The sequence below is a fragment of the Pantherophis guttatus genome, chromosome 4, assembly GCF_059756535.1.
Source record: "Pantherophis guttatus breed Tessera chromosome 4, ASM5975653v1, whole genome shotgun sequence".
NCBI classification, from domain to species: Eukaryota; Metazoa; Chordata; class Lepidosauria; order Squamata; family Colubridae; genus Pantherophis; species Pantherophis guttatus.
The window spans coordinates 59,368,030-59,391,656 of NC_142066.1; the positions used below are offsets into that span (position 1 = coordinate 59,368,030).

The following is a 23,627-nucleotide window of genomic DNA, read 5'->3' on the forward strand; positions in this document are numbered from 1 at the left end:
CCCTAATAAATCAACTATCTCCCTTCCTGATTCACCTTTTCAGGTTGGCCTGATTTATTGTTTGACTAAAAGTTGCATGGCTGGGGCATTGTTGGTGGGGAAGGTGACTGTGGCACATTATGTTCCAGCTTATTTGAGAGGGTGTTTAGACATTTGTTTTGGGAGCCTGTAATGTAGAAGATGTAAAAATCAAATGGAAGAAAAAATGTGACTGATTTGCCAAGATTTGATCAAATTCATATTTTATTTATTTATTTATTTATTTCAATTTGTATACTGCCCTTCTCCTAGTGGACTCAGGGCAGTCAACAGCAAGAACTAAAACACATGCCAATACAAAATTTAAAATTGTTAAAAGAATTACATAACTGGCCCAATTTAAAACAATTCAATTAAAACCCCATGACAATTTAAAACTAAAAAGCTAAAAAGACTAAAAAAGGGGGAGGGGGTTCACGCCAGCCCTGCTTGATAGAAAAGAAAAGTTTTCAGGGCATGGCGAAAGACCCGGAGATCCGATATCCTTCGTATCTCCGGGGGCAAATCGTTCCAGAGGGCAGGAGCTGCCATAGAGAAGGCCCTCCCCCTGGGGGTCGCCAGCCGACATTGCCTGGCTGACGGCACCCTGAGGAGTCCCTCTCTGTGGGTGCGTACTGGTCAGTGGGAGGCTATCGGCTGCAGAAGGCGGTCCTGCAAATACCCAGGTCCTATGCCATGGAGCACTTTAAAGGTGGTAACCAACACCTTGAAGCGCACCCAGAAGACAACTGGAAGCCAATGCAGCTCACGCAGGAGAGGTGTCACATGGGAGTGCCCCCTCACTCCCATAATCCCCCGCGCGGCCACATTCTGCACCAGTTGGAGCCTCCGGGTGCTCCTCAAGGGAAGCCCCATGTAGAGAACATTGCAGTAGTCCAGGCAAGAAATGACGAGTGCCTGAGTGACTGTGCGTAAGGAGTCCCAATCCAGAAAGGGACGCAACTGGCGAATCAGGCGGACCTGATAAAAAGCCCCCATGGCCACGGCCGTCATATGCTCTTCTAAAGACAGCCGTGCATCCAGAAGGACGCCCATGTTGTGAGCCCTATCAGTGGGGGCCAATAACTCGCCCGCCATAGCCAGCGATGGCACCAGCTGGCTCTATCGGGACACCGGAAGCCACAGCCACTCGGTCTTGGAAGCCGGTCTTCTCGGTCTTGGAAGCCTGTTACTCCCCATCCAGATCCGCACGGCCTCCAGGCACCGGGACATCACTTCAAGGGCATCGTTGGGATGGCCTGGGGTGGAGATGTACAGCTGAGTGTCATCAGCGTACTGATGGAACTCCACCCCAAAGCCACAGATGATCTCACCAGCGGCTTCACATAAATGTTGAACAGAAGTGGCGAGAGGACCGATCCCTGAGGCACCCCACAAACAAGGCACCTCGGGGTCGACCTCTGCCCCCCTGCCAACACCGACTGCGACCGGTCGGAGAGATAGGAGGAGAACCACCGCAAGACGGTGCCCCCCACTCCCAACCCCTCCAACCGGCGCAGCAGGATACCATGGTCGATGGTATCAAAAGCCGCTGAGAGATCTAACAGGACCAGGATAGAGAAGCAACCCCTATCCCGAGCCCTCCAGAGATCATCCATCAATGCGACCAATGCCTGTGGGAATTTGTGTAAGCAATTCCTCCCAGCAAGTGTCTGCATTGCTGAAAGGGAATTTTTACCACCAGCACATCCTTATTAAAAAGTATCATAGTTATTTTCTGCTGATAGAGGCACTTTGATTAAAAGTTACATGGCAATAGATCTGCCACTCCTTCTTTTCCCACTTAGAGCAGGACTGCTTCTAATGCCACTTCTGTAGCATCTGTACCACAGAGGGGTTGGGATGGCAGAGAAGGGTCTGAAAAGCTACCACTACTTTTTATTCTTAAAATGCTATTCGTTCTTGAGTTGACCAGGAGAATGCTGATTCTTTCTTAACAACTGAAACAGCAATTCTATGTGATCAACAAAATTAGGGATGAAATTTTGGTAGAAGTTACAAAGACCAAAAATGTTGTACATTTTTCACATTATGGGTGTTTCTATGCTTTTGCCGCATCCATCTGTATCCCTTTACTTAAAATTATGTAAATAGTGTTGTTGTGGTAGGTCAAATGAACATTTTTTTAACTTGGCAAATATTTTTCTTACAGTTTTTGCAATATATTTCTGACATGATTGACATGCAAGGAAGGATCTTCAGAATAAACCAAAGTGTCACCTAAATATACCACAATGTATTTGTCTAAATCATCTGAAAATATTTCATTCATGGTTATTACCCAACTATTACAGTTCTTTCAGGTTATTTAGGCTGCCTTCCCTCATCATCTCAGCTCTTCAGCAACCCTTTTCTGAACTGGTCAGTCAGTACCAAGTTATTCTGCACTAGAAAAAAAGTCTGAAAAAAAGACTTCTATTATATAAAAGTAGAAAAAGTAGAAAAGGGGGCACATAACTAAGGCAGAATATCAGCAAATAGCCCAAGCCTACAAAGATGAAGTGAGGAAAGCTAAGACTCATAATGAACTAAGGATTGCAACAAAAGTCAAAAATAACAAAAAAAGCTTCTTCCAACATGTAAAAAATATGAAAAAAGGCAAAGAAAGGATTGATTCATTAGTGGGGAAAAGTGGCAAGAAAGTGACAAGCAACAGGGAGAAAGCTGAACTACTTAACTCGTTTTTTTGCATCCGTCTTTACACAAAAGGAAAAAACAGTCCAATCTATCAAAAACAGTACCACAAAAAACAGATTAGGATCACACGTTAAAATAGGCAAGAAAATGGTAAGTCAGCACATGTCCATCCTAGACAAGTTCAGATCACCAGGACCAGATGGATTATATCTCAAGGTTCTGAAGGAACTGGCAGACATGATCTCAGAATCACTGAACTATATCTTTCAAAGATCCTGGAGCACCAGGATTGGAAAAGAGCAGGACTGGAAAAGAGCTGATGTAGTTTCCATCTTCAAAAAAGGGGAAAAAATAGATCCAGGAAACTACAGACCTATCAGCCTGACCTCAATACCTGGGAAGATTCTGGAAAAGAAAATCAAGCAATGAACACCTAGTGAACACCTAGAAGCAAATAAAGTCATAATCAAAAGCCAACACGGTTTTGTCAAAAATAGATCATGCTAGACAAATCTTATTGCATTCTTTAACAAAGTGACAAAATTAGTGGTACAGAGGAATGCTGTGGATATAATTTACTTGAACTTCAGTAAGGCATTTGATAAAGTAGACCACAACCTACAACTTGATAAGACAGAAAAATGTGGGTTAGGGTTGATTACAATTGATTTGTGTATAACTATGTAAATAAATGAATACGTAAAATAGATATATAAAGAGAAAAACATGTGGAACAGGAAAATAACCCACTAATACAACAAATTTAGTTTCTTTTTGGTGTTGGTTTGTTTTTCGTATTGTTTTACTGTATTTATGTTTGTTTGTATTTTATTGTTGTTTTTCTTTTTTAAACAATAAAAAAATTTTTAAAAAAAAAGAAAAATGTGAGTTAGACAGCATCACCACCAGATGGATTCATAACTGGCTGGCCAACTGCACTCAACATGTAGTCCTCAATGGAACTGCATCTACATGGAAGGAAGTATTCAGTGGGGTACCTAAGGCTCTGTTTTAAGCTCAGTACTCTTCAACATCTTCATCAATGATTTGGATGAAGGGATAGATGGGAAACTCATCAAATTTGCACATGACACCAAGCTGACAGGAATAGCCAAGATAGGCTTAAGATACAGAAGGATCTTGACAGACTTGAACATTGGGCTTGTCTAACAAAATGGAATTCAGTGTGAAAAAAGTAAGGTTCTACCTTTAGGCAAGAAAAACCAAATGCACAGGTACAATATAGATGTTATTGAGCCAGTAGTAACTGTAAAAGGGATCCTGGAGTCTTAGTGGACAATCACTTAAATATGAGCCAGCAGTGTGCTGCAGCTACCCAAAAAAAACCCAACGCAGTTCTAGGCTGCATTAAGGGATAGAATCAAGATCACATGAAGTGTTAATACCACTTTATAATGCCTTGGTAAAACCACACCTGGAATACTGCATCTAGTTTTGGTCGCTACAATGCAAAAAAGATGTGGAGGCTCTGGAAAGAGTGCAGAGAAGAGCAACAAAGATGATTAGGGGACTAAAGACTAAAACATAAAAGAACAGTTGCTGGAATTGTCTAGTTTAATGAAAAGAAGGACTAAGGGTGATATGATGGCAATGTTTCAATAACTCAGGAGTTGCCACAAAGAAGCAGGAGTAAGACTATTCTCCAAAGCACCTGAGGGCAGGACAAGAAACAATTGATGGAGACTAATGAAGGAGAGAAGCAATCTAGAACTAAGAAGAAATTTCCTGACAGAAACAACTTGCCTCTAGAAGTTGTGAATGCTCCAATACTGGGAGTTTTCAAGATAAGATTGGACAATCCTTTTTCTGAAATGGTATAGGGTTTCCTGCCTAAATGGGATTGGACTAGAAGACTTCCAAGGTCCCTTCCAACTCTGATGTTATGTTCTGTTCTGTTCTGTTCTGTTCTGTTCTGTTCTGTTCTGTTCTGTTCTGTTCTACTCTACTCTACTCTACTCTTCTGTCTCCCTACTTCAGCTTTTGGATTTCTCTAGCAATGACGTGTCCATTACTAGAACTATCCTCACAATGAATTGTATTGCTCATTTGGCCACTGGTTCCATTAGCAAATTTATTTAGGTGCATTCAGTGGGAAAGTTCACCATTCTGTATGTGCTGTTGCAGCTTGAAGTAAATACTACCCCAGCCATTGAGTTAATTATATAATGACATTTTGAAAATTTGTCACCCATGCATCTACCTGCTGCTGCTGTTGCAACAATGCTGCTGCAAGGTGCTTGGTGGATGATAAAATCCCCTGGGGATCAGAAGCCATTCCAAAAAATCCAGCCTTTAAAAAACATTATGAGACTTACAAGATTGATGTCAGCCTTACTAGGGAGATGTAGTAGGAAACATAAAGTTACATTACCAAAATCTTGCGAGTCTGAAAGTACTCTCCTTCTATCCCCTTTACAGTCTCAAAACTAGAGAGTCTCTTCTGAACCTCTTGCCCATCTACATTTTTGCTGCACACTAAATTGCCTGTTAACTACAGTAACTGTTTTCTTGGCGGTATCTCATTGCCCTGTCTCTCAAGGTTATTTCCACATATCATTACATATATTTACAAATCAAAAGAGACAATAAAAAGCTAAAAAGGAAAAAAAAAGACCAGAATACATCTTCTGCAGTAGCCAATATGTGGATAAGTAGGAATCAACATCAGACAAACATCAAGCAGAAAACAATACCCTAATCAAAAACTATAGTTCCACCAAAATTAGCAGGGCAAATTACTGTATATAAATAGGGAGAAAACCCCATACTCACTTGCACTGATGGTATAACCATTGGAGAATGAAATGTTTGCAAGTAAACAATAAAGCTCAGAAAGAACCAAGGACTCCACAAATTAAAAAAAAAAACATTTTTAAATATATGGCTCTTTTTTTCAGAATATACATGTTGTTCAGTTTGTCAAATTGTGCAAGGTGAGTATGGATTATTTTTATGCAGTCTGTATATCCTTTATAAGCATTAATTCTTGCAGTTTATATTTATATCTGAATTATAATATTTGTAATATTTTATCCTAATATTAACAATTCAGTCTTAAATGTTGTTGGTGTGATTTAGATAGGTACCTGTGAGCTACACTACCAGTCTGCAATTCTGGCTGAGAAATGCTCTTTTTGCACACAAGTTTTGAATAACACTGCTAGGTTCTTTAGACATTAAAATTGAAATTTAGGATTTGCTTCGATGTGATTCTCACTGAATAAGAAATGTAATCTCCGATAGCATGTTTTTCAAAGAAATCAAGCTGATTTACTAGGCTGTCTCTTGATACTGTTAGTCCTCAAGTTATGAGCATAAGGGAACCTGGCTATTACAGTTGCAACTTGCAATGCTCGTAAAATGGGTTCATTACATGATCAATCCAGTTTTACATTTTTTGTGGTAGTCGTTAAATGAATGTGGCAGGCATAAATTTGAACTCATTGTTTGCTATGAGTGAAATATTGCCAAAAGCAAGAAATAAGTGACGCCACTTAGTTTATCGGCTCAGACAATCTTAGCCAGCTGCTGCCATTGCTGAAACAGCATATTGAAGAACTCATATTAAGGAAATATGATTTTGGACAGGAATGGGGAATTTTTGACTAACTAATGGGTTAAATTAGGACAGCCAGTGGAACCAAAATAAGATTATATGAATCCATTTCTCAAAGCCTCTTTTTTTATTTCCAGGGAGCTACCACTTTAATCAGTTGACTCCTTTTTTACTTTTTCCAGTTGAAAATAATAGGAGGAATGATGTCAGCCCCAAACTGAGTATGATGGAAATGAGATAAACAGATCTGGATGCCATTGGTTCCTGAAAACTCTGATGAAGGGTATCCCCTTCTAATCGCTGGGCAAAACTGAATGTCCAAAGTTATTGTTAGGCAGCAGGTGGTTTTTTTTTAGCTGACATTCAAGATTAGAAGAATTACTCAGTGAGGAAAAAGATGAAACCTCTCTGGTCATAAAATATTGGTATTGATATTTATACCATCATATACTTCCATTTGGTCCCTTCTCCACATGCATTGGAGAAAAACACCAGCCAGAGGTCAATGCCAACTTGTGGTGTGGGGAGCTGTACCAATTCTAACAAATGAAACTTTGCTTCTGTGTGTGTGTGTGTGTGCGTGCACGCGCGAGCACACACACACACACTGGTATATATGTAACACATAACACATATAAAATTGCAAAGTAATACACTTATTCTATTTTTATAATAAATATAATTCGTTGTATAATTCAATGGAAATGATGCCTATTATAAAATGGTTTTGCTAGGTCTTTTCATGGAGTTCTGCTTTGCATGGGGTTCAAATTTCAGTTGCTTATATCTCTTGTTGTTCTGTTTGGTTTGCTTCTTTGAATGACTTTGCTTCAAGTTTGTGCCATGGATTTATTTTTCTTTGGAATAAAAATCTTGTGCTTTTATTTGTTATCAGTATTTGTTATCAGTAAAATAGGCAGGATGTATCATTTTACTTCAGTATAATAAGGGACATGCAATTGGGGAAGGGACTTTAATGATCAGAATGCGAGAAGCTTTCTATTTGCTCTTTAACCTCCCCTGGGAGAAATTCAGCTTGATTTGGGGTGGTCAGGTTTTGTAAGGAGTGCAGTGAATTGTAAGACTTAGTGAGACTTTTATCCTTAATTCCCTATGCAAGCAACAAGTCCTATCATATAGGGAGATTGAGGGCCAAAAATGAGCTGTGGGGTGTTAGAGGTAGAAATTTGGGGTTTTCGGCCTTCAAAACGTTGTTGAATTATAGTTCCAAGTATCTCTCACCACAAATCATTAATTCTACTTTAGGTTCTTGGATATTTCCAGTAACATTTGGAGAACCACAGATTCCTCATCCCTATTTTAAAGATAACTTGTGCTCTGTAATCAACTGAAAAGGGAAGAGAGTGTTAATTTGGAACAAATGTATTCCCTTTTATATTTGTACTGCATCTGTATTTTATACCTTTATATTTGGGAACTTTATTTTACAACATTGTATGTAGGAAAGCAAACATGAATCTATTGATATCTTAAGGCTTTTTTTGCTTTAACATTTCAGCATCTGCTTGTGTTGTCTGATAAGAACAAATCCAACTACTTGTCTGTATTTGTATTTAATATCAACAGAATAGTTAGGGTGGTTTTACAATTTAGAATTATTTTTAAGTGACATTTTTTGTGCTCCTATGATTCTTGCATTGAATATTTGCTTCATAAATCTTTGGTATTTTATATTATTTAAAATTAAATAGTTATTTAGGATAATTATCACACTATGTATTTTCTATATCTAAATTAATAAACTGAATAATGTTTAAATATTTTAATATTATTGAAACATTAATGTTATGCTCATAAACTTTTGAGCCAAGGAATATGACTACATATGCTAGCAAATGCTTTCTTGTTCATTCTTTTTATTGTTTTTCTTTCCTTTCCTATATACCTATTTTGGGACTCTGATGTAAGTGCTACTGATTGCACGAGTAACTTCCAAGCAGGAATGCATAAAAATGCATTATATAACTAAGAAATGCTTATTCTTAACTCCTAATATATAGTATGCATACATATATGCAATTATTGCGTGTGGTATAAATAATCTTTGTCTTGTTTGATTAGCAGTAGAATGACTATAGATACACATCTTTAGTTTTTCTTCCAATCAGGATGTCTACAATGCTGTTTCTATAAGGCATGAATTAAAACATTGACAAAATCTAATATGTACTATTGACTAATTGATATGTGCCAAATCCGTCTAGATGCATTGTAACTTAATTAAATAACAAAATGTATGAGATTTTTTATTGGGCTTGCTTTGCATAGCTTATAAAGACAGCAATGTTCTTTATAATGCTTTGTAAGTTGTTCATAATTCTTTATAACTTTGCTTTATCATGTTTATCATATATTTATGTTGCAAGGAAAACAAAATTTAATCAGTAGAGAGGACATTATGTGTTCTGGCATGTTCCTGGGGAAGTATACAAATAGTGAGAGAAGAGTGATGACCCCTCTGGCTTGCAGGCTTTCTCCAGCCTCTAGCCTTCAGCAAATGTAGTTGAGGCAGAGTGGAAGGGGCTCAGGGAGGGAGGGAGGGAGGGAGGGAGGGAGGGAGGGAGGGAGGGAGGAAGGAAGGAAGGAAGGAAGGAAGGAAGGAAGGAAGGAAGGAAGGAAGGAAGGAAGGAAGATGCTGCTACAGATTGTCTGGAAATGATTCAGTGCTGCAGCCCACTTTTTGTTTTTAAACGTGAACACTTCTCCAGGAAAAAAAAAAGATAGCCTGGAGGGCTAGAGAGGATAGGATGGAAAATTCTCATCAAGTTGCTTTCTATTAAATTGATATTTTGTTGTTGACCATGCTTATGATGGCAGTTATACTCATATTTGATTTTCAAGTGTGCCAACATTTGTGGCAACAAGTGGCAAAAAAATTGGGGACTCCGGCCATTCAATGAGTAAACAATTTTTCCTGGAGATTATGTGAGTTGGAGTTAAACACAAAATTTAGGAAAGTTAAATCCTTTTAACAACTAAACCAACTAACCACTAAACAGCAGACAATTTAAATGATTGATAAATCACATTATGTAATTTGACTCAATGTTATCTCTGGAGAAAGCATGGCCTGGACAATGGCTGCTGAAAGTCAGTTTGCTGACCACCTTCTGTGATCTACCATGTCCTGTTTCTCTTCATTACTTAGATGTTAAATGGATGCTATAAGTGGTTCAACTAGATGGTGAGGCAAAGAATGAAAAGCCACTTGAAGCAAACTCTAAACCAACTGACATTGTGTTGTCAGATGATGAAGAGAATGGTTCATTGGATAGCAAATCCAAGCCTAAAAGTCCCCCCCCAAAGGACTCAATCATTGAGGTACTTCCATATTGGAAAGAGGCTTTAAAGCCACACTTACTTGTAATAACATGTTCTTTATGTAGGACTTCTATGCTTTGTTTCTTAGTTTTGGATAGTGGCAGACAATTCTCTCCACAGATAGAATATCTGTCTTTGGTAACATGTCCACATAGTTAAATAGGGAAGAGAAAGGATTAGAAAATACGTGTATTTATGTATGTATTTTTTATGAAACCTGTATGATTAGAAAACCAACATTATAAACCAGAAAGTTGTTTTAATTTAATATTTAATCTAGCCCATTAAATAATGTGAATTATTAATACTGTTTAAAATTAAAATGAGCAATACTATTCAGACATTATAACAGTCCTGCACTTGTCAGCTTTTCTTATATACCATATTTTTAATTCTGACAACCAAATCTTTTTCAACATCTTAAACTGTAGACTACAGTGTTAGAATAAAATATAATGTTAAACATTAGAAAGAAGTGATGGCTAATTTTTTTTCCTCTTTGATGACATATTGAGTGAAACATAATAGTCCCAGAAGAATGTAGTTATGGAGAGAGAAGATTCTGTAGTGGAGTTGTGGAGATCTAAAAAGATATGTTCCACAGCTTTGACTGTACCAGAACCATAGCAATAGGCATATTCATTATGTGACTTACAATTGACTGTGTCCTCTAGCGAAGCAGATGTAAGAATGTTGATTCAGATTGTAAAGAACATTTGGGCAGAGGCAAAATCCAGTTTGGTACTAAAGCATGCTGCATTATTTCCACTGAAATGTTTCATTGTGTAGCTGCCAGCCTATTAAGTTTGAATTGTGTGTTTCATCCCAAACTATTTCAAGATATCTCTGAAAATCTAAATAGGCACTGCAATGGGAATATTGTGGAATAGTGGATAAGGATCAACTAACATAATCCTGGGGAGACACAGGTTCAAATCAGCCATGAGAACTAATGGAGTAAATTTGGGCCAGTCACCTACCCTCAACTCAAACTTTCTGAGTATGCTCTGTGGGGATAAAGGGTTGTTGTTCTAGAGAACTCCTGGAGAAAACGCAGGATAAAAATGCATACCAACAAATACATGGTAAATTAAAACAATGCAACATTATGTTGAACATAGTATCTTTAATTAGCTTTTGCCAACCATGCAGGATTGCAATTTCCAATGCCCATATTGGTTAGAATAATAAGTTAGCTAAAATGATTTATAGGTCTTATATTCCTATTGGGTGCTTTGCATTGTATCAAAGCAGTGGATTATGTTTGTACCAAGAGTAACATTTACTTAGTCTATTTTCCTAAAAATCAAGATAGCTTTTTAGTTGATTATTCGTACTTGCTAAATACTTACATTAAGTTGCTTTGTTTAAATTGTATGCATGGAATAATCATTTTTTGTGTTATGCTTTTGGCAGGCACCGCCTAGGCACCTTAGACCTCGTTTCAGGAAAAAAAGTACCTCATCTTCTACCACTGAAACCACGAACGTGTGATGAACCATCCAGCACCAAGATCCACAGAATGCCTCTCTTCTGCCTTAAAAGATCTACATTATTGTATGTGGGGGGGGAGGGGAACAGTAGTGAGAGGGATGTGTTTGTGATATTGTAGCATTTTAGAAATGAACTTTCTTGCTTTCTTTTTCTTATGCTGCCACTTGTGTTGCATTATAGTTTTCACTGGCAGAAGCAATGTTTCTTGCTCCCCCTTTGATTTCTTTGCAGATTAGTGGTTTTTTGGCCCTAGTTACAGTGATTGGGTTCAGTATTTTTAACCATTAAGTTACATGATTTTTGATCAGATCATTACATGATCTGTTATTGAAGTTAGAAAATGAATATTTGCTTCAAAATCATATTTATTTTGGGGCTTAATAGTAAGTATAATGTGGACCGATAGGGGCCACAGATTTTTTCAGACTGTGAATGATGTATTAAGATTGTTTCAACTGTACAAGTAGTGAAAATGTAAAAACAAATCTAAATATGTTACTATTTCTTCTGTGCGTTCATTTATGGGGTTAGTTATTGTATATTCTGTTTTTAAATCTATATAAAAAATGGACCCACTGGAGTCTTAGAAATGTAGAGATGAGAAACATATTTATAGGACTATACCACTGATGAATCTTCGGTTTGATGCCATAACTTTCTTAAGTCTGATGTCGTTACTAACTATGAAATCAGGTAGACATTGCATTTGTGCTAATAGAGCTAGAATTGTGCTATTAAGAAATTCACTGTATAAAAATTCATTGGTACAGTATGATCTAACATGTTGACCATTTTAATGGGCAATTGTGTGACATGTGTGAGGCATGTTTACGGTTGATGCAAGTCATAATTAGGTTTGGGTGCAAATCAATCTGCTGCCCATATGATTTTAATCCTGTCATTCTCCCAGCTCAGACATTATCATTTAATTTAGAGAAGTTCACAGATTTCAGCAGTAATATAGCTTCTGGTATAGATTACAACAGTCTGTAGTTAGATGGTACATTTGTAATTATAGAAAAGTTTGAAACAAGGAAAACATACTAGGATTGATGTATTTTAGCTTTGGATTGATGTCTCCTATATGTGTAAAGCATGAAATCTTGAAAATTATACTACGTATAAACATTTGTGTTTGCCTTTGTAGCTATCTCATTAAAAACAAAAGTACTGTAGAACATAAACATGTTGACATTGAGGATAAATAGATTGTGTACAACACCACTAATCTAATCTCCTTCAGGCGAGATTTTGAAATGACTGTATTTCAGTATCCATGGTCAACCTTACTGGATAGATAGATAGATAGATAGATAGATAGATAGATAGATAGATAGATAGATGATAGGATTTTTCCTAGCATGCTTTGGTATTAGGTTGGAACTTCCTAACCCTTTTAAAATGCAAAAAATAAAAATAAAAAATCCCATTGTTGTAACAGCAACACATCAATAGCAGTATACGAAAAAATAATAAAACAATTGTCTCCAATTTAAACCAAATTTGGACTCGTTGCCATGTCAATCAGTAAATCAAGAATTTAAATGGCAGCTAGAAAATATTGTCATAGGACAGGTATCTCAAAAAATCTTTTGATGTATCAGTTTGCATATTTATTAAGATTCTATAGGCATATTTTGTCTGTCTCGCTCATATATATATATACCTACTTCATTATTGTATGAAACAATAGCAGACATAAGAGTTTTGCCATTGTGTTATATGTAATTGAATTTTTTTAAAAAAAGTTGATAAATTTATATTCATTTATGCCAAAAAGATATGTTTCTTCTCAAATTCTATGACACTTTATTTTAATTAAAGCTAATCAATGTCTTTTTGATCAGCTGTTTACTAAAAATATGACTGTTCTGGACTTGTTTTGTAAATACTGAAGTGAAATTGTTGAAATTGCCTTATCTCTTATATGAATTCATTGTAAAATTATTTGTATCTAGCAAATGTACTAATTGCAGCTGAATTATATGCCTCTATATAGCTCAGTGAGAATCATGAATGGCTCCATAATAATACATTCTGGTGAGTTTTTAATCTGCAATATTGTTGGAAACAAATTGGTCCTGGATGCTATAATAAATTGTTAAGATATATGTAGCAAAACCCATTAGTTTTGGGGATTTGAAAACTCAAGGCGCATAATTTCTACCAAAATATTGGGACTATTATATTTCCACATTTCTATATAATGATGTGTTTTACTGTACACATTTAATGAATAGTTGTTTCAATTTTCCAGTATTTTTTGGATCAATATCAGAAGTGAAATGTGCATCCAAGACAACACAATTTCCACATTACTGAGTCTGAAATGCCTGAATCGAACTGCAGATGTGGGGGCATCAATGGATTGTATCAGGAATATCTGATGTGTTCCATCACCAGTGTTCCTGCTACAGCAGTTTTAGTATTATAAAATGAACTGAGACTATAGAGAAGATTCCAATATATAAAGGAAAAAGGTTCCTTTGCCCTATGTCTAGGGACCTACGTGGCATGGCCCTACTGCTTTTTAAATATTAGTGAAAGTGGAATGCCTTTGCCTTCATGCCAAATTCTATTTCCAGTTTTCAATCTAGCCACCATCCTAGAATTGCACAGTAATCCCCATCCAAGTACTAACTAGGTTTTTTAGCTGCATAATAGCTAAGCTTGCTACCTCCTGCAACCCTTTGTAAATGCAAACCTAGCACAGCATTACAATACCTCACATTTACCAAATATCCAATCCAGATTCTTTTTCATGAGGAAATAAGCCCATGGGTTAGGTCCATAATCTGTAATTAGTTTATTATTTATTTATTTATTTATTTATTTATTCATTCATTCATTCATTCATTCATTCATTCATTCATTCATTCATTCATTCATTCATTCATTCATTTATTTATTTATTTATTTGAATTTATATACCGCCCTTCTCCCGAAGGACTCAGGGCAGTGTACAGCCAGAATAAGAACACACAAATAGAAAAATTAATAACAATTTAAAATATATATTAAAGAAAATGGCCCGTAACTAATTAAAAACCCATTTTTATACCTCAAGAGTTAAAAATTAAAATTAAAGATTAAAGGTTGAAAAGAATTGGAATTAGGCCAGCCCGGCTTCTTGGAACAACAGAGTCTTGAGGGCAGGGCGGAAGGTGCGTAGATCCGGGATCCTCCGAATCTCTGGGGGCAACTCGTTCCAGAGGGCAGGTGCCCCCACAGAGAAGGCTCTCCCCCGGGGGTCGCCAGTTGACATTGCCTGACCGATGGCACCCAGAGGAGACCCTCTCTGTGAGAGCGTACTGGCTGATGGGAGGTTATTGGTAGCAGAAGGCGGTCTCGTAGGTATCCAGGTCCTAAGCCATGGAGTGCTCTAAAGATGTTAACCAACACCTTGAATCGCACCCGGAAGACCACCGGAAGCCAGTGCAGCTCACCCAGGATAGGTGTTACATGGGAGCGCCACGTCACCTCCACAATCACCCGCGCGGCCGCATTCTGGACCAGTTGGAGCCTCTGGGTGCTCTTCAAGGGGAGCCCCATGTAGAGAGTGTTACAGTAGTCCAGGCGGGAAGTGACGAGGGCGTGAGTGACTGTGCACAAGGAGTCCCGATCCAGAAAGTGGCGCAACTGGCAGATCAGGCGAATCTGATAAAAGGTCCCCCTGGCCACAGCCGTCAGATGTTCTTCCAAGGACAGCTGTGCATTCAGGACACCCAAGTTGCAGACCCTCTCCGTGGGGGCCAAAGACTCACCCCCAATAGTCAGCGATGGCGTCAGCTGGCTATATCGGGACACCGGAAGCCACAGCTACTCGGTCTTGGAGGGGTTGAGTCTTAGCCTGTTCATCCCCATCCAGATCCGCACGGCCTCCAGGCACTGGGACATCATGTCAAGGGCATCATTGGGGTGGTCTGGGGTGGAGATGTACAGCTGAGTGTCATCAATGTATTGATGGAACCTCACCCCAAAACCACGGATTTATGATCATAGACCATAAAAATAAGTACCTCAATATCAATTAAATATGATATATATTTGGATTTACCCTTTTTGAAGCAGTTGTTTATTTCTGTCATAGCCATATATTGAATCTGGCTATGCTAGATTCTTTGCGTCCTGATTAATAGGAGGTTGACATAATCATCTTCAATCTTAGCTAAATATTGTCCTAATTGGGAAATTATACACACACACACACCCTTCGACCCACCTTTTGAAGGGAATCTTTGTAACTTGATGATATATCATCTTTCATCTTTCATCTATATATGACTATATATATCATCAAGTTACAAAATCTCCCTTCAAAAGGCAGATTGAAGGATATTTCAGAGACCAGTTTAAAACCTCTTTTGGCATTTTAATAACAAAAGATAATATTAAACAAATAGTAGGCAGGTGCAATACTTTTTAGGGATTGATCGGTACGAAATAAGGTGGATCTGGATGAAATCATTCTGGAATTTTTTTTGGCATGTTGCTTAAATAATTAATTGGCCTTTTAAAAATTATTAAGATCAATGCATTAGGGGAAAGTTCACGGTACCTTGGGGTACAATTTAAATGATTTCCATCAAGAAGACTAGTATTTATTTTTTTAAAAGAATTGCCAAATCTCTTGGGTTGAGAATTAACTTAAGCCAATAACTACATGCTTGACCCATTTCATTCTTGGCCTATGCCTGGAGTGCATCATGAAACTCAAACTGTATCTCTTAGAATAGCTGAATAGCGCTATATTCTAGGCACATATTTGAAAGCTGTAAATTAGCTGTATTATTGCTTTGATCACAAACACTTTTAGTCAGCCTAGTATATGATTACCTCTTTTCATAAAGAAAAGCCTTAAGATAGCTGCTGCACTCCTTTTTACCTTCTCTCTTAAAAATTGAATTCGGGCCTTGAAGTGCCTGTCAATAACTGTTCTGAAATATTGAAAAGACTGAACCTGTTCTATAACATTCCCATTAATTTGCCATGAATATTTATATTTAGCAGATCTCTTTGAATAGATCATTAAGTTTTGGTTTTTTGATAATAATCAGACCAGTATCTGTTGTTTAGGTCCTAAAGTTGGTATATTTGCCTTAGTCTTTGAACTTCACTCTTGAGACCCAGGAAGCAATGTTCAGTAAGAGCATGTTTTTTTGCCTTCCGAAAGCATTAATATCACTGATACACTGTCATCTCCAATTAGACGATTCAGATGCTCGAAAAGCTACCAAAGAACTTGAATTGCTGCTACCAATTAGAAAACTTAAAAGAGGGCAAATGAAGAAATAGTTTTTACTTGCTCAAAGGCAACTTCTTATGCAATTAGTGGTTAAGGCATCATGCTAGAAACCGAGAGACTGTGACTTCTAATCCCATTTAGATAGGAAAGCCAGCTACGTGACTAGATCAGTCACTCTTTTCTCAGCCTAATCCACCTCGCAAGAATGTTGTTATGGGGAAAATAGAAGGAAGGAGTATTAGGTAGGTTAGCCACCTTGAGTTACTTATAAAAATAATAAAGGTGGAATATAATTATAAATGTTAAGCAGAAAAATGCTCCATATTCAAGACAAAACCTGCAAGCAAAAAATTAAACAGAATATATGTGGAAAGAGGAAATAAAATTCTTATTAAATAAGATATTATTTAGAAAAAGAAAAATCCTTAATACAATATTGGATGGTCCCTAGCCAAGTGTACATGGTCTACTACTTTCAAGCTGTGCTCTGCAAGATAAATGTATTAAATGTACAAAAGTGTACTTGTGCTAAATGTTTCATAAGTATTTTTTTTTCTTTTTTGCAATAACATATTTTATATCTGGCACACTATCTGTATTTGGAAAGTTACATTAATGTCTAACATCTCAGATTAATCTGGATAACTAAGGTGTTTTTCCCCTTTTGAGTTATAGCAAATTGCATAGAGCACTAAAGAATGCACTGTGTGATCAGACACTCCAACAGTATTCCAAAAGTCAATGTTTTGTTATGCTCGATAAACACTGAAAATAAAGTCTTAAACTTTTCTTTTCTGAAAGAAATGGCTGTTCTGTTCAATATTATGCTTCATTGTATGGTTTTTGTAGTGCTCTATTTCTTGTAAATGTTCTATCTTCTCAATACTTTCTGTGTTGTCATTGAAAGGCTTCTTAAAAGCTTTCAGAAATACTAAATAATTACTTGGAGAATCAGAGTGGCATTCTGATTAGTTTCAAACCAGGACCATAGAAAGTTAAATTCAAGTTTCTCATCAGTTTGAACTTCAGTTGGTGATCTTCTGTCAATTATTTTCTCACTCAAAACTAACCCATTTTTGAAGATAATTATCGAAGTATATCCTTCTGAGCTCCAAATAATTAATAATTGAGAAAATAGAGATTAGCATATCCTATTTTTTTCAGATAAGAGAATAGTAAGTTAAATTTACCCCAATATTAACCTTGAAAAATGTGTATGTTTTCTTTAATAATTAAAAAAAAAATAACAGTGAAGGCATAAATCTCCAAGAGCACTTCTTTAAATTGCACATGCTGTCAGAAGCAGGAAAATGGCCTAAAATTACTAATTTGAGCTGGGCAATCACATAAATCACTATCGAAATAAAAAAAAATGTCTGAGCAAAGTTGCAATTCTTATTTAAAAGCAGGATTTAAGGACTAAATTAAATTAATACTAAACCATTCAGATGCACAATATTTGGATTGTGATGCTTGAGACCATGGTAAATCATATAAACTACCGTATATCAATCAGTTTGTGCAAATAAAACACGCCAATCTGTTATTGTGCATAAGTAATTTAATAGAAGCTTCCTACATGGTTGCTAAAAAAATAGGATAAAATGATTAATTACGGTTGACAATTCACAAGTGAAAGTTTGTACGATCATGATATTTCTGATAGGGATCATTGGCATACCATGTTCTTCTTTTCCAGAAAGAAGTAGTCATTTTATCAAGCATCTTACTTTGTGTTTTGTTGCAGAATACATGTTCCCGCAAGCGCTTCATCCGGTTAGTCTTTTTTTTCCACACTTTTTTCTTGTAGCCAGCCTATCAAACAAAGAACAAAAGTATTAAATCTCAAAAAACAGATGCCTGTATGTAAAAACACAAATTGTTCTCTATAAAGGGAGGCATATTCTTCATTTTGATCGTTTTATATTTCTTTATCAACAGGGAAAAGGTGACTCATGCACATAAGAAAATCCCGTTTTTAATGAAGAAAACATTCTTACCCTTCTTCTTAGCCAGAGGCCACAGTGCAATCGGAGAAATCTCTTAATCACTGGTTTCACAGTTTTTCTTTTTCCTTTTCGCAAACTGAAACTGATGACTGTCCTTACTTGCTGATGAAGGATATTCTGAAGCAAAGGTGCCACTCTAATATTTATATCAAATCAAGAAAATATAAAACCTATCAATTGAATTCCAGAAAAAAGCAATCCCTGCACATTTGCATCTCAGAATTATGTTTGCTTTTACTGATTCTTACAGTAATTCTTTATAATGGAATCATTTTTATGATCGAACCAGACTCCATACCTCAAATTCTTTCTGCAATACATCCTGACAAATGGAGTAAATACTTCTTTGTAATAGAACTTTCATGTAGGCCTTCCATCACTATAATGGGCGGTCTCTGCCACACAAGCACGGGGCGCATGTACGGGGCGCATGCAGGGGGCCATGCGTGCATGCACGGGGGTGTGCATGCAGGGGCCTGTGTGTGCATGTGCAGGGCGCATGTACGGGGACTGCGCGCACATTGCATTTGGGGGTTCGGGCACACACACACACACACACACATTTGCGCGCTTTGGGCACTGGGTCTGGAAAAGGTTAGCCATCACTGCTCTATAGGGATATTTACTTTAACCATCTAAGTAGAGTTCTTGATTTTTGCAAAGGACAACTATTTTCAATCCTTAAATACAGTATGAAGCATATCAATAATGAAGTATCTAATAGAACAGTGCCTAATAGGGACTGGTTTCATGGAAGACAATTTTTCCACCGACCGGAGTGTGGGGTGTGTGGGATTTTGGTTTTTCTCGCTTGCCTCCAGCTCACCTCCAGCTATGCAGTCTACTTCCTAACAGGCCAAGAACTAGTTGGTGGCCTGGGAGCTGGGGAGAATAGAATATTGGGGTGTGGGTTTTTTTTTTTTTGATCAAGAACTCTATATTAGACAAAGAGTGTATTGATTCAAACATTGTACTAGCCATATTTTATGCAATTGTGGTTTATGGAATAAGCCACAATTGGCTGGATTTGCTTAACATACAAACTAAAACCAAACAAAAGACATTATGAATAGGCAATATTATAAATCTGTTCATTTGAAAAGAGACATTTTGTGGCTAAACCATAGATAAATCATTATCTTCTGGTAAAAATGTCTTACAAACCAGATTGTGAAAATAGTGAAAAGAAAAAAGATGGTAGAATATGTAGTATTGCAAACTCTGATATTACAAAACACTGTCTCCCTTAAGATCGGCAGATCTCCACCCTCTTAGCTTTCCAGAAATCTGGCTCTGGGATAGCAATGTTAAAGCCTAGGGGACTGTACAGTTGGATGGACGTTGCTAGATTAGGTGCTACATTTCTTTTTGTTTGTTAGACTGTTTTATCACTATGTTTTTATTATTGCTGTTAGGTGTCCAGAGTTGTGTTTCACAAGATGGGAAACCTTATACACTTTTAAAATAAAGAAATAATCATAAAGAAAGAAACTAAATCCATATTTAAGAAATTTCAACTCTGTTAAACAACACTTACTTGTTTGTTATAGAGAAGGAAAGTCCAGATGAAGTACTACATAAAGATAAAAAAGGTTTTTTGATAGAATCTCTGGATATTTGCCTCTGAGAAATATGAAATGAAGACAGTCGATAAATTGGAGTTACAGTACATGAGCCACTGTAGACTGAAGGGACCAAAGAGCAAAAAGATCGTAAAACTCCTACAAAAAAAAAAAAAAAGCAAAACAGAACATGAGCAACATGGTAAAAGAACTCAGCACAAGATGCAGAAACTTCTTCCTGATTATCATTCACAACTATTGTCCATTTAGGAATTATGAGGTGACATGAAGAAATTATTCTATCTTGATTAAGAATAGGAATGGGATTCAGAAGCAGGATTTTTTAATGACAGTGAAGCAGATTTGAAGAAAGAGTGAATTGTCAAGAGGCAGCAATTAGATATATATTAGATATAGGATCTTAACTGATGAGCCAAATTGGTTTAATTATTTAAAATTGTTTTTATTTCACATTATATGTATGTTATTCTGACTGTTCACCGCCCTGAGTCCTTCTGGAGAAGGGCGGTATAAAAATTAAATAAATAACAACAATAATAATATAGTAATGATAATGCACATTCAGTCTTCAGGACAGGATTTTTTGTTTTTTTATTTAAAAAAAACAAGATTGATAGGGGAAATGGTTATTTCCTGTTTAAACAGCCAAATTCTTTTAAATCAAAATTTTAATCTGTTTTAAATTATTGGGATTTTTAATTGTCTCAGGCTAAATTATTTAATCTGGTTTTAATTATGTTTCTAACTTTTGTATCTATGTATTTTATTTTGTGCCTGTTCATTGCCCTGAGTCCTTCGGGAGTAGGGCAGTATATAAATTTAATAAACAAAACAAAACAAAACAAAACAAACAAATTAAGCAATTAGCCATTTCAGTATTCATGGCTAGCAAGGCCATGCATGGAAGAAAAAAACCTACAGTATTATCAAGCTGGTTCACATTATAATTCAAAATATAATTTTGATTTTATCAGAATACATACCATTTGGAACTACCTAACATTAAGCCAAACTCTGGGCTATTTAACAGCAATATTTTATTTGATAGTTTTCTATAGCTATAATCTGTTTATGTTTTCACATTGTATTAAGCAATGATTTTCTTAATTTTGACTGGGTTCATCTGCCATAAATGAAACCAAAGAGATCAAATTATATCCTAGAACACTGTGTAAAGCCACTTGTGAGTTTATACTTCATTTTGATAAAATTGCTTCTTTATACATACTTTGTTCCTCACCTGCTTTGGCATATTAATTGTTGGGAGTAGATTAGATACGAAGACTTGGATTTCCTCTCTCTCTCTCTCCTCTCCCTCCATTTTCAATTTCATTTCTCTGTATTTCCCTTGCATATTTTACTCCTAAGTAATAAATCTAATAAGCAATGTATTCTGTTTCAAGATTGTGTCAAAACATTAAGATGTGTAGAGCAACAGTGCTCATAAGATGAATCAATACTGTTATTTCATAACAATATAAAATACCCCCGAAATGAATATGGACTAATAAAACAGTACTTACCAGGAAGTGTGCAAACCAGCAAATTTCTGCTCCTCCATTACAACACCAAACTTCTACCATATATCAACTTATGAGGAGCATCTTCACCTAGCTTTTCTTTTGCACAAAATAGAGTAACTGGAATGGGAAACAACTTGCACAATTTGGACAGCAATGCTAGTCAGAAGCTGCATCACCACCCAACTACAATCTCTCATTGATATCTTCTTTCGCCTTCAACATCATTTCATCTCAACTATTTTGACCAGCATGTCCAGCTATAAAAGCGAAAAGAGTACTCTTTGCTTAAAAATACACTTGAAATCTTCATTTTGCTACTAAGCTCAATTAACCCGAAGCTCTGCTGCAGAGCTCTAACAATTGAGCTCTGCAGCAGAGGTAGGGTACTATGACTCCTTTGTGACCTGTGGACTTCAACTCCCAGAATTCCTGAGCCAGCATGGCTGCCTCAGGAATTCTGGGAGTTGAAGTCCACGGGTCATAAAGGAGTCATAGTTCTCCGTCCCTGCATACAAATATACAGTTACAGAGATTTAGCGGCATCTATAATGAGCCCAAAGATTTCGCAGCAGTAAGCTATCTTTTTTGGTAACTCTACTCGTCCTGAAGCATCAGACCCAAGAATTTCCCGTTTGGATTCTCGTCCCGTTCACTGACCTGAAAGCCGCCGCACCGCAGCAAATGCAGCCATCTTCCTTCCCTGCTCTCCGTTCTGCCTCGCTACGGCAACTGTAGGGAGTCAATACTAAGCAAAAGCGAAAGTGAATTTACGCAGCATTCTGCCGCTTTTCATCCGTTGCTTGTAAAAATCAGGAGGGTGTTTTTTGTCACATTGTATGATAAAATAATGACAAATGTAATAACGTGTATAATGTGTAATCTACTGAAGACTAAAAACTCATATGATTGTAGACTTGCTGCCTTTTGAGGTAACACAAGGTTTTCTTTAGCGTGTATATATAATCACTGCTTACTTTGTCTGCCAATTCTGACAGCAACTCTTAAAATTCTCCTATAATTTTATTAAATATAAAATCTCATACAGAACTATTTGACATGATCTACAAAAAAACTATCTGAAAATAAATTTGTTAATCCCAAAGATGTCATAAGATTTGGGTTTTTCCTACAAAAGTGTCAGGAAATTTCTTTTGGAAATTAATCCAAGAATATTACTCTTTATAATTTTCTGATTTATTGGGCCACAGATACCATGCTAGTCTCTAATACTTTTTTATTTTGGCTGAGTTGTTGTATAAATGATTGTATAAATGCTAACTCTGGCTTATTCACTAGATCTCAATTAAGCAAAACATGTACATTTAATACATATTGTAGAAAGTTAGCACCCACCCCTCTCCTAGAGGAATATTTTAGGAAATATTAAAAAGGCAGAATATGATATTTCCCTGGATGAGAAGAAAAAGAAACATGTTTTAAAGATAAAGCAGCTCTCTGCAGCTCCCTGCGCGCCCCCCCCCCCCACCTTCAGCTCCAAGGTGATGGGATTAAGACATGGCCCTCAGGATATGATAGGATTAGCCCTCTACCCATCTACCAACAGAATGCACCACATAGCACCTGGGGAGATTGCATCACTCAGCAAGATTCAACCAAGCAGATAACCTACATGGGAGTCTTGACAACCAATCAGAATACATTTCTTACATAGGAACAGGAAGCTCAAGGTGCGGCCCGAGAGAGGGTATAAATCTCTCTCCCTCTCTCACCCATGTGCTCTTTTTGCCCAGGACCTTAAACCATGTGTTCCTGTCCATCTTTCCAAGCAGTCTCCGTGTTTCCAGTGTCTTTCTTCCCACTTGGAATTGAACCCAGATGGACTTTTCTTCCAACAATAGTATAAGCAATTATTTACCATGTTGGACTATTTCTACAGTCTTCCATTCAAAATTATTGCATATCCAGATCTGAAGCACAATTAATATGCTGTTTTCACAATATGAAATGAAATCCCAGGCATTTTTTTAAAAAAATATCATTAAATCGTTCAATTGATTAACATGGTGTGCTATGTCATAGTCTCTATTATTTTTGTATCCTGCTTTTATTATTTTTACAAATAGTGAACAAGGCAGTGAATGTTTCCAAACACATTTTGCTCACAACAGCCATGTGTGGAGGATTGGGCTGAGGGACAATGATTGGCACAAGGTTACC

The 23,627-nt window shown here is 36.8% G+C and overlaps 2 protein-coding genes across 4 annotated transcripts in view; one reads left to right on the forward strand and one right to left on the reverse strand.

Annotated features, from left to right (window-relative positions):
- LOC117664806 (receptor expression-enhancing protein 1) overlaps positions 1-17,122 on the forward strand; it is a 52,718-nt gene extending 35,596 nt beyond the window's left edge. For all 3 annotated transcript variants that reach the window (XM_087892261.1, XM_087892262.1, XM_034416140.3), the window contains 3 exons: positions 5,595-5,630; positions 9,444-9,595; positions 11,012-17,122. In XM_087892261.1, coding sequence (XP_087748387.1) covers positions 5,595-5,630; positions 9,444-9,595; positions 11,012-11,089 — 266 coding nt within the window. In that variant the 3' untranslated portion in view covers positions 11,090-17,122. The remainder of the gene's footprint in view (positions 1-5,594; positions 5,631-9,443; positions 9,596-11,011) is intronic.
- A 755-nt stretch (positions 17,123-17,877) lies between these two features.
- Positions 17,878-22,932, reverse strand: MRPL35 (mitochondrial ribosomal protein L35). Its single transcript, XM_034416143.3, has 4 exons — positions 22,107-22,932; positions 19,881-20,064; positions 18,335-18,479; positions 17,878-18,149 (listed from the first exon to the last, which is right to left on the reverse strand). Exons 1-4 carry the CDS (start codon positions 22,138-22,140, stop codon positions 17,961-17,963), a joined length of 552 nt encoding a protein of 183 aa, XP_034272034.1. The 5' UTR covers positions 22,141-22,932; the 3' UTR covers positions 17,878-17,960.
- Between the last annotated feature and the right edge of the window lie 695 nt (positions 22,933-23,627).